Source organism: Nanorana parkeri, unplaced genomic scaffold (genome assembly GCF_000935625.1).
Source record: "Nanorana parkeri isolate BGI_ZX_2015 unplaced genomic scaffold, ASM93562v1 scaffold647, whole genome shotgun sequence".
In the NCBI taxonomy this organism is placed as follows: domain Eukaryota; kingdom Metazoa; phylum Chordata; class Amphibia; order Anura; family Dicroglossidae; genus Nanorana; species Nanorana parkeri.
In genome coordinates, this window is record NW_017306915.1 from 511,087 (window position 1) to 522,725 (window position 11,639).

The window sequence follows — 11,639 nt, forward strand, 5'->3', positions numbered from 1 at the left end:
GCTGTATAATGTACTATTGCTGGGTTTTGTAGTCCTCTATAGCCGATGCCATTCTTCATCATTGCTGTATAATTTTACACTTTTCATTTCACTATATTGCACACCACACTTTTTTTTTTCTTTTTTACTTCCACCGCTCCAAGCTTGCTCCTGTGATGGACTACAATCTCAATACAAACTAGCAGTCCCATCAGTGGAGACATTTTTTAAAATGTATTTTATTTTTTATCCGATTAATTGAACTTAATAATCGGCTAACTAATCGATTTTGAAAATAATCGTTAGCTGCAGCTCTATTTTTATGGACAAAAAAAAACTTACCTTAAATGATGTTTCTTAATCCGATCTTCTTCTTTCCTGTGGTTTTAATCTGTCTCTCCAGCACTGCTGCGGGTCTCCGATCCTGCGCTGACTCCTCTGTCCTTGCTGGCACTTCCTGTCCCACGGTGTCTGCATGCGGGTGCATGCGTCCATAGACTTACCTTGTGTCTCTCCTTGTCTCCCGGCCGAAAATCCGAACTGCGCATGCGCCCGCCCCAAGATGCTTTGCGGCCGCCTGAGCAGTTTCGGATTTTCAGACGGTAGCGTGCGGCGAAGACAGGGGTAAGTTTAAACCGTGTTAACTATTTGCATATATCTACTGCTTGCTACCCTCATATATATGCAAAAAAGCCAGAGAGTTTAATAACCCTTTAATACTCACCTGATCCCTGGAACGACCGACAAGCGCAGCGTCCCGACTCTCACGCTGTCATCATATGCATACAGATCGTGCCGGTTACTATTTAAACCGGCGCGCTGTGTGCAGCTTCTGAGAAGATACGCTGTTAGCGTAGTGGGGAAGCCGGCTGCGCATTTTGCATCGCTCCCGCTACGCTAATAGCGTATCTTCTCAGAAGCTGGAATACACTTGATCTTAGCCAACAGGCTGTGAAGTGAGGTTGCCTACCTTTTTTTTTTTCCAGCCTGCAGTGCGTGCAAACGAACAACAAAAGTGAACAAAAAAAGTGCATGTGGAACACACACAAAAAATGCACAAGGGTGTGTCAATGTGGTCCATCTTCCGAAGAGAGACGGCCCTTCTCTAACTCCCCGGGGAGCAAGGTTCCTCACGGGGGAAAGGCACTCGTGTCCACCTAGCCGAAACCAGACGGACCCATTCCTCGTGGTCACCCGAAGCTAACCACTGAGTACTAGGTTGGGGGCTCTCCCAAAGATAGACCCCCAATTCAGGGGAGGAAGGAACCTAATGGCCACACATCCTCCCCTAGACTTCAGGGCAGGCTCGAAGACCTGAAACCTCCATCCAGTGGGGTAAAAAATAACACTCATAAAAAAGTGAAATGCACAGACAATGGGGAAAAATAAATTGTGCCAATGTGCAAACAATGGCTAGGCCTTGCGACCTGGTATAAAAAATTGACCCTGGTCTTAGCCAAAAGGCCTAGCCCAAGAGGCAAGGAGAATAAAGCAATAGGTGCCGTGACCAGTGTGTCATTCACACTAGTGGGGTCCCAAACCCAAGAGTGGTAATAAGGCACCCCCAGGTCACCACTCCTGGGGGGTACTTGGCACTGCAGGCTCTCTGCCTTCTCAGCCCATGGCCAGACTAGGTAGTCCCATTCAAATCAGGAGGAACTAAGCCATGCCAGATCCCAGACACTAGGGAAGTAATCCCGACCCCAACTCTTACGTGAATGGACGCTGCTTTCGGTTTCCATCCCGCAGCCAGGACCCTTTAAGAACCCCAATCATATCAGGCAGAGTACTCGGAATCCAGCCAAAAGGCCAGTAGAGCGTCTCCTTTCCCCTCCTGAACACTGTTAAGAACAGATACTACACTTGATCTTAGCAAGAAGGGTGAGAGGTGAGGTTGCCTACCCATGGGCTAGATGATGCTGGCTGGACATCATCCAGCCAGGAAATGAGGCGGGCTTTATCTGACTTGCTGCAGCTTCTAATGCTCATTGTGGTATCAGAGGAAGCAATTTCAGTCCAAGAGAAGAGCCGGTACAACTGTGCAAGACTGGAGGGAAGGCCAGAGTTCAGATTTATTAAACCTGGTAGTTGTTTATATTTGAAGAACGTCACCAGCACACCAAATCAATTGACTGCATCAAGTGTTCATTTATTGACGTATGCTGTCTCTCGGTTGCAAGTGCTTTCGGGGCCACGCAGGGTCCCCTTCATCAGGCTCAGAGATGGCTTCATCAGGCGTCACCTCTGAACACTTGCTGCAGTCAATTGATTTGGTGTGCTGAACGTCACGTTCTTCAAATATCTACATGTGGTGGTGCCATCCGCAGTCATTTTGAGCCCCCGTCTGTATATCTATATGGGAATCCGGTAAGGAGTGCAGCAAGTATCCTTCTCTTTTTGGTAGTTGTTTATGACATGCAGTACTTTAGCAAACTAAACATCACTCAGGATTTACATCCACTTCCATTCTATCAAAAGAATAAAAGAAAACAGTGAAATGAGCAAATATTGTGTAAGCAGATAAATGGGAAGAGCTGGAATCTTTGTTTTCTGCAAAATGTTCATTTTCACAGGCAGCCAGTGTAATTTTCCACTTCATCTGCTTCCCTAACTCAAAGCTGCAGAGTCAGGCCCAACTGGCTGTTAAGTGTAACAATGAATCACTCATGTGACGGGCCACAAATGCGCTGCAATGTGCACGCACTAATCTGATTAAAACAACTTTGCATTATTAGGAGAAAATAGATCTCCCCTTTCTTGTGGCTGCAATCAAGGTATATGCGAGAATTGCTGATTTCATTCATCTTTTTTGACAGGTTGGAGGAGAAAAAAGCAAAATCTCAGTTTGGAAAAGCTGCTGTGGCAAAAGACGATCGTGTCACCGAGCTGCAGAAAAAATTGGAGGAGAAAATGACAGAACGCACGAGACAGGCCGAGGCCTTGAAGCTAAACCCCCAGCGGAACATTGCCAAATCGTCTAAGGTAAATAAATGGACGGAGTGGATGAAACAGGCGGCATTGTGGGTAATAGAGTTACACCGCATTCCCAGCGGTTGTGCATTGCTACAAAAACAAACATGTATTAAAGAAGAACTTACCCTGCAAACTTACCCTTGCAGCACCTTTTGTCTAGGGGGGTGCAAATAAAACATATACACCCACCTGGCCATTATTTTGAACCTAGACAAAAACAAGTACTTAACCGTTGCAGTGCGGGGGTAGCCCCACTGCAAGGGATAATAAAACTTTTCCTGGAGTCCTCCTTTAATGTACAGGCCATACACAGGGGGAGGATGAGGTGAAGGGGTTAATGTACAGTTCATATACGGGGGCGGGGGAATTTATCAAAACTGGAGCAGATGTGCATGGCAACCAATCAGCTTCTCTCTTCAGTTTGTTTAGTTAAGATTTAAAAATTAAAGAGAGAAGTTGATTGGTTGCCATGCACAGCTGCCCCAGTTTTTGTCTGCTCCCGTCTTGATAAATTTCCCTCAGGGAGTATAGAGATGAGGGGGTTCATTATTATTATTATACAGGATTTATATAGCGCCAACAGTTTGCACAGCGCTTTACAAAATGAGTGAGACTATACAGTTACAATACAAGTACAATAGGAGGGCCCTGCTCGTGACAGTTTAGGATTATTGTGCAGGATAAGAGAGGTGAAGGGGTTAATATACAGATATGTGGGAGACAGAATGCAGATGAGATGTACAGGAGAAGGGTGGTGAAAGGATTCATAAATAACCCCACAATAACATTTATTACTCCCCCAACTAGAATCTGCTGCTGCCTATGTGAATGAATGAGAATGCATTCATGGAGTTCTCTGAGCTGGACACGCGCACAAAATGTAAACACAGTGCCATTTAAAAATGCACTGCAGGAGGAGGGCACACGAGGGCTTGGGTGAGAGCAGCACTGCAGGATGAGGGCACACGAGGGCTAGGAGGAGAGCAGCACTGCAGGAGGAGGGCACACGAGGGCTAGGAGGAGAGCAGCACTGCAGGAGGAGGGCACACAAGGGCTAGGAGGAGAGCAGCACTGCAGGAGGAGGGCACACAAGGGCTTGGAGGAGAGCAGCACTGCAGGAGGAGGGCACACAAGGGCTAGGAGGAGAGCAGCACTGCAGGAGGAGGGCACACAAGGGCTAGGAGGAGAGCAGCACTGCAGGAGGAGGGCACACAAGGGCTAGGAGGAGAGCAGCACTGCAGGAGGAGGGCACACAAGGACCGGGAGGAGAGGGGCACTGCAGGAGGAAGGCACACAAGGGCTAGGAGGAGAGCAGCACTGCCGGAGGAGGGCACACAAGGGATTGGAGGAGAGCAGCACTGCAGGAGCAGGGCACACAAGGGATAGGAGGAGAGCAGCACTGCAGGAGGAGGGCACACAAGGACCGGGAGGAGAGGGGCACTGCAGGAGGAGGGCACACGAGGGCTTGGGTGAGAGCAGCACTGCAGGATGAGGGCACACGAGGGCTAGGAGGAGAGCATCACTGCAGGAGGAGGGCACACAAGGACCGGGAGGAGAGGGGCACTGCAGGAGGAAGGCACACAAGGGCTAGGAGGAGAGCAGCACTGCAGGAGGAGGGCACACACGGACAGCACAGTGGTGGTATCGGGGGGCACTATCTGCGATTAGTGGTTTAGTGACTGGTAGCTGTCCCTAGAAAGACCTTATTGAGTTCCTGCTTGTGACAGTTGCCAGGCCACAGAAGGAGATGAGTGATTTTAGCTATGGAGCAGATGTATTCTTTTTCTCTGGGCAAACTTTATATGTTTTATCTGACCACATTCCAGAGAGAGAGACAAGCTGAGTGCAATTTTCTGACATTTCTGACCATGGGGATGTTATGGTGCCCAAATGATCTGGATGGAAATTTGGGGCAGACATTTACCCTCTTTATTTGTTCTGTGGACCATTGTCACCAAAATAGAAAGCGAATGGAAATCCAAAATGTTACAGTTGTTACTGCACCAGGGGGCAAGGAAAAACAATGTTATAATCTGGACATCTTGTCTGATAAGAGAGGGGGCAGCAACTCACCCAACCAACATTGCATCCTGCCCTGACTATCCAAAGCTGACAAAAGTTGTGTCTGCAATTAGGGGTTCAAGTACAAATCTACTTGAACCTAATATCTGAGTTGTGGGTGGATGCCATAGAGTTCACATTTATGGAAATGTCCCACAGAATCCCCCTCACACAATATCTTTTTCACCTCTCTTATAGAACTCATTTGAAGAGAAGCACTGGAAGGAGCTTGAAGAGAGTCGTGAACGCCAGGCTCAGCTTTTCCAACATGGCACCGTTTCACGGGAAACCGCAAACCGGATGGCTGCCTATCAAGCTGCAAGAAGTGGTGCGTCATCTGCCTGCCTGCTCCAGTCATAATTTATTTATTTTTTGGGACTTGGCGACTGACTACTTATTACAGAAATAAATGGTGCTAAGAAAGAGCATGTTCATATATTCCTTTAGGAGAACACCTATAGGAAGATAACAGTAAAGCAAGAAAATCATGAAACATGTCAAAATGTATATAAAATACAGCAAATGATACTGCTCCTTGTGCTCATTATTACTTCATGAAGTGATTCATCTAGTATGCCCTCTAGAATTTAACTTAAAGGGTTTCAAAACCCTCTGGTTTTTTTTGCATATATGGCTAACAAGCAGTAGATATATGCAAAAAGTAAATAAAATATAATATAATATAAATAAAACTTACCGCTGTCTTCGCCACGTGCTACAGTCCGAAAGTCCAAAGCTGCTCGGGCGGCCGCAAAGCATCTTAGGGCGAGCGCATGCGCAGTTCGGATTTTCAGCCGGGAGACGAGGAGAGACGTAAGGTAAGCCTATGGACGCGTGCACCCGCATGCAGACACGGTGGGACAGGAAGTGCCAGCAAGGACAGAGGGGTCAGCGCTGGATCGTAGACCCGCAGCAGCGCTGGAGGGACAGCTGAAAACAACAGGAAAGAAGAAGATCGGATTAAGAAACATAATTTAAAGTAAGTGCTAAAGCTTAACATTGGGGGGAGGGAAAACATTTTTTTTACTTTAATGTCACTTTACTTAACCACATCCATTACAAAAGCAGAACTTTAAATCTTAACCCTTGCAATGGGGCTAACCCTGTATGGCAAGGGTTAAGTGCTTGTTTTGCCTAGCTAAAATAATAATTTTACTCACCCGAACCCAGGCTGGCTCCTACAGTGCTTCCTCCAGCCTGTCTCCTCCTCCAGCAATGGTATGTCCCTCAGCATCCTCAAATTCTATGCACCGTATAGAACATGATGACTCACGGAACCTTAGAGTGCTTGAGTGGAGAAGGAGTGAGCCAGGTTCTTGGTTTGGGTGAGTATAACTTAACGACCACTTGATCCATACAGTGCAGGCTGCAAGGGTTAAGATTTGATTTGTCCAGAGTTCCGCTTAAAAGTGCAAGCAAAGCTGCAAAAAATTGCTGATTGGTAGACTATGTAAGTCTCTTCTGCCATAAAAGCTTCTTTCTACCTGTCATCAATTGTTTTTCTTCTGTATGCTGAGCCACGCACATGCAGCTCAGTGCACAGACCCGAAATGCCGAGATGAAGTAACTCCTGCGCACTTGTGTGGGAGTTACGTCATCAGGGCCCAGCCAGTTAAGCAGCCAAACACTCAAAACCCAGAAAAAGAACGGGGAGAAGATGGAAGGGCCAGCAAGGGAGGAGCGCAGCACTGGAGGGGATCGCTTTGGCAGGTAGGTCTGCATACTAGCACATTTTATAATTGCATTGACTTCTGCTTTAAAGGATTTGTATTTTATTATGAAGGCCAGTGGCTTGCATTTATAGAAGGAGGTCACCAGTGGCAGACAACATATTTTTCTTAACATGCAACCTGGTGGTTCTCTATAGCTGCGGATTGGAAATGGGCCATTCAAAAATGCCGGCAGAGACTTCACTAATGTTTGAAATTTCCTTTGATTTTAACATTTAAATTTGGAATAAATGGCGTTTCCTGAAACAAAAACCACATTTACATTCATCCAAGAAAATGTTTCCATCCCGCTCCTTCGATTTTTTTATTAACAGATTAAAACGATCGTCGATTTGGTGCCATTACCTATTAGAAAATTGAATGAACGTCCCAAAAATAAACCTTTGCGAACAAAATTCTACTGGTGTATTGCCGGCTTTTCAGGGACAGGAATAAAAAATCTGACAGATCCAACCTGTTCCTACTTTATCTAAAAAAAGGAAAGCATTTGGGCTGCAGTTGTGCTTTAAAGTAAACCTGTGTCTATAATACAAGAGTTGAATGAAAAGTAATGCTTCCTCCATGACACGTAAAATACTCACTGGACCGGAATATTTAATAAATCAAACAATACATAATTCTTGGCGTATGTTCTATAAATATGTATATTCATTTTTCTACATAGTCACCAAATAAATGTGTACATTTTTGCCAATGGTAACAAGTTTTATTAAAGAAGAACTCTAGGCAAAATGTAACTCCGGATTAAAATATAAATCATGCTCATAATGATAATGTATGCACTTCCTGACCTGTTATCAGATGAAAACTGTCTCTCAGTTTTACTCTTGCGTCATGACCATGTGACGTGCCCTTCATGGACCCTACAAGTGACTTATTTCAGCTGCCCCAAGGCCAGGTTCCTCAATGCACCCCCCTACCCTCCAAACACCCCCTGCCCATGGAGAATGGCAGACCTGCAGGCTGCATACAAGTGATCTCTGCGACATCACGAGTACAAAACAAGCGGCGGTTTCCCCATTGTACATTTAGCTCTGCTTACCCAAAGCAGGACTAAATGTAGAAAACAACTACCCGCCCCCGCGACCGGAACTGCATGTCCCGGGCATCAGGAGATAGGAATTCCACTCCCCTGCTGCCCCGAGGCGGAGCCTTGGTTGACCTTGTGGGAAATCCGGCCCTGGTGACCATGTCAACTCACATTGCACAGGCTATCACGTACGTGAATGGAGACCCAACTGAGAAAGGGACAACTCGTGCAACTCTCTTCCGACACCTCTGGAGGTGGTGACAGGGGATGTAAGGATGAGGAGAGGCACAGGCGCACGTACTGGTGGCTGGCCGTGTTTCGTAGAGTTGCTTGAGAGCGTAGGACCAGCTGGCGAGTCGCCGGGACCAGGATGACATCTGAATCTCTTGGAACCAGATCAGGCAACAGGTGTGGAGCCGGAGCACTGGCTGGATGAGGTGGCTCAGAGAACTGTTAGGAGTATGCACCAAGTGGCAAGCCAGGAGCGAAGTCAGGTACAAAGTTGGAGTCATACACGGGAAGTAGAATCCTGAGGTGCCAAATCGCAGATCAGGAGCAAGGTCAGGAATAGTAAGCCAGGGTCATAGAGAGCTAGAGTAGAGAGTCGCGGTACCAAGTCGGAACAAGGATGCGGAGTTAATGGTCACAAGCCAGGTTCAAATACAGGAGGTCAGGAATGCAGGAACAGAACGCAGGGCACAAAGGGACAAGCTGACGACCACTCAGCAACATGATCATGGCTCCTGTCCGTTTAAATTGACAAAGTGTGTTCGCTAATGAGCATGCGCATGTACGCTAATGTGCATACGCATGTGCGCTATTGCGCAGAAATGTTCCCTTATGCACGCGTGTGCCAAAGTGCATTTGCCTGGAACTTTTAGCATAGGTTTGCATGCACATGTGTGCGTGCATCTTTGAGGAGGGACCATATCTCTTACATCAGCCCAGTGCACAGATGTGCAGCTCCTGTGCATGTAGACAGGAAGTGGTTACAAGAAAAGGCTGGAGGAGATCAGTAGCATTGGGATGCAAAAAAGGTATTACAAAAACATGCATAAATAGTGTCTTATGAAAACAAAAGCCATGGCAATAATTTACGACATAGTGCTTTTAGCAAACTAAATGTCTAATTTAATTTTCTAAATGTTCCCTACAGCATAGCAAAGCTTCACTTTTTAAGTCCAGTTCAACATTATTACATGACAAAGGATTCCTAGAGCACTATGTGTCAGTTAAAGTGACAGTACGGCAGACAGTGCCTGATTTAAGGCTGTGGTTTCTCTCATTGAAACTTCCTTCTGAGCTGTCTGATAAGAGATGAGTCATAAGCTCCATCAAACACAATAACGCTACGTTCTCTAGCACCTGGCTGGCTCCCCTGGATGGAATATGTGAGGTCTTCGGAATACCTGACCCTTTATCAGACTCCTACTACCTGATGGGAATAGGAGATACTGATCCTCAATCCCCACTGCCTTAGCTCCCCTGCTTCCCCTTCCTCTCTCCCCAGCAATCACCCCTCTCCCTGTCCCCACATTCAGCATCCCTGACCTCCCCCTACCCCTTACCCTTTATACCCCCTACACACTGACGCTCCCGATGTATGAGCTGTGTAATCTCTTATTGACTTATGCAGTATTAGTGAGAAGTCATTCTACTCCGTCCATGTCATCCTTCCCCCCCTGATTCTGAGAAGGTGAGGTCTCCATAACCGCTGCTCTCCCTGTTCCATCCCCGCGGGAGACTGATCGGCGGCGACATGCTCACTATAGACATAAGTCGTTTCCGTCCGGTATTGCATATTATCCGTTAAGAACTAACTGTAACTCTGTTTCTCGTATGTTATGTATGCCATGCCACTTTTACACTGTTGAACGAATGCATTTGTAAACCCTGGCTATGTCTATGTACCGCTAACCCCCTTCTCATTCCTGTATTGTCTGTAAAAATGCTAAATAAAGAATTTATAAAAAAAAAAAAGAGATGAGTCATTGTTCTGACTAATTCACTTGTTTAAAAACCGTAAACTGGCTATACATCAAAGAAGCAAACAGTCCTAATGTGAAAAGAAACCTAAAGCCCCATGGGTTGGCTCAAGATATAAATGTTAGGGAGTACAAAGTAAAAATATTTTTTTACATTTTATTTTTTTTAGTCGTAAACATAATTAAAAAAAGATAAAACCCCTATGCATCCCCTTCTAATCACTCATCGATCTAGATGTACTGTGTAATACATCACAGAATGAGCTCACAGACACAGGTTGGGAAAAAGCTGACAGCCCAATTAAAAGAGACTTATAAAATAAACATCAAGCCAGGCACACAAATCTACAGCGCCTGACAAGTAAAGCTGCGGAAATCAGGCTTGTAATAGAGAGAAATGTATACAAAACGGCATTTCTAGGGACGAGAAATAAATTGCTTTGCAATGCATGGCAGGATCCATATTGTTTTGTGCACTTGTGAGAATCAACAAGGCATTAGCTAATTTAAAATCTCTGTGTAACAAACACAGTTAACGAAGCAGCAAATCTGATCCTTTCGAGAGGATGAATGATGCTACATGCTAAAACAAGATGAGCTAATATAAGCCACAGCTCTGGCTATGCTCACACCCAACACTCACACAAACAAGGCAAAGTGCGATATGCAAACTGCAACCAATAAGAAATGATCTGTCCCTGACTAGTGAAATGTGAACTGAGTGGGTGCTATGAGTTACATCACTATGTACATGATCTGGCCAAAAGCTTCTGAATTTCTGACCATCACACCTGTATGAGCCTGTTTAACATTCCATTTGGTTTTGATCATCAATTTTTGGTTGGGGCTAATTTGAAGTTTCTGTACTTTAGTAATGTGTAAAGCACAGAACAACTGGCCCTGAACCCTCCTACCACTAGTGCCCAGTGACAGCTGCTACTGGTAGAATAACTAGAACAGCTGGAGGATAACTAATAAAGACTGCCTTCAGTTAACAAGTGAAGTCTTTCAAAAGATGGGACACTGGGTCATGCAAGGTGAACCCTCTGTGTCAACAGCCTTTCCCCATTGTTTCACTACAGTGCCAAGACACAACTCTGAGGTGTCAGGTCTTTTACCAGAGCCGCTGATGATGCCCCACCATGGCACTGGACTCCACTAGACCTCTGAAGGTATGCTGTGGTAGCTGGCAACAAGCCACCAGTAGCAGATCCTTTAAATCCTGTATGTAGGGTTGCCACCTTTTCTTCAAGCCAAACCCGAACACTGTAGCGCCTCGCGGCAATTTTTTGGTAAAGTACACTATGCACATATTTTGCGATTAAATAACATTGGAGGTAATCACAAAGATGCCAGTGTGCCACAGATCCACAGATATACAATCTGTACACAGTGGTGTACTCTGGTTTGGGGCCGCCCTAGGCAAGACGAAACTAGAGCGCCCCCACCACTTAATCCGCAGGATCTCAGGGGGCTGTGCAGGATCTGTGGTGGGCTCTGCCATAGAGCCCACCACAGATCCTGCAAAGCCCCCGAGACCCTGCAGAGCCCACCACAGATCATGCACACACCCCCTAAGACCCTGCAGACCAGTGCGGGATGTGTGGTGGGCTCTGGCCAACATAGACTCCACCACAGATCCTGTGTAGCCCACCCGAGACTCTCAGGTGGGCTGTGCAGGGTACCTTTAGCAGCAGTGTGATCATCTTACCTGCTGCTTGGTCCCCGGCCTCCTCCACCGATGGACTGGTGCTGCAGGACCCGGCCTCCTTCGCACCTCGACGGCTCTTCTATGACCCAGTGTTCTGTCAAGCATGCACCGGCTTCCTATAGCGCGATGGCATCCTGGCCCCGCCCCTTTCTGATACGACATGGTCTCTG

The 11,639-nt window shown here is 46.4% G+C and overlaps 1 protein-coding gene across 1 annotated transcript in view; it reads left to right on the forward strand.

Annotated features, from left to right (window-relative positions):
• CFAP99 (cilia and flagella associated protein 99) overlaps positions 1 to 5,397 on the forward strand; it is a 69,904-nt gene extending 64,507 nt beyond the window's left edge. Inside the window, exon 16 of the mRNA XM_018563276.1 lies at positions 5,212 to 5,397. Within this exon, the coding sequence (XP_018418778.1) occupies positions 5,212 to 5,373 (162 nt within the window). The 3' untranslated portion in view covers positions 5,374 to 5,397. The remainder of the gene's footprint in view (positions 1 to 5,211) is intronic.
• Positions 5,398 to 11,639: the final 6,242 nt, after the last annotated feature.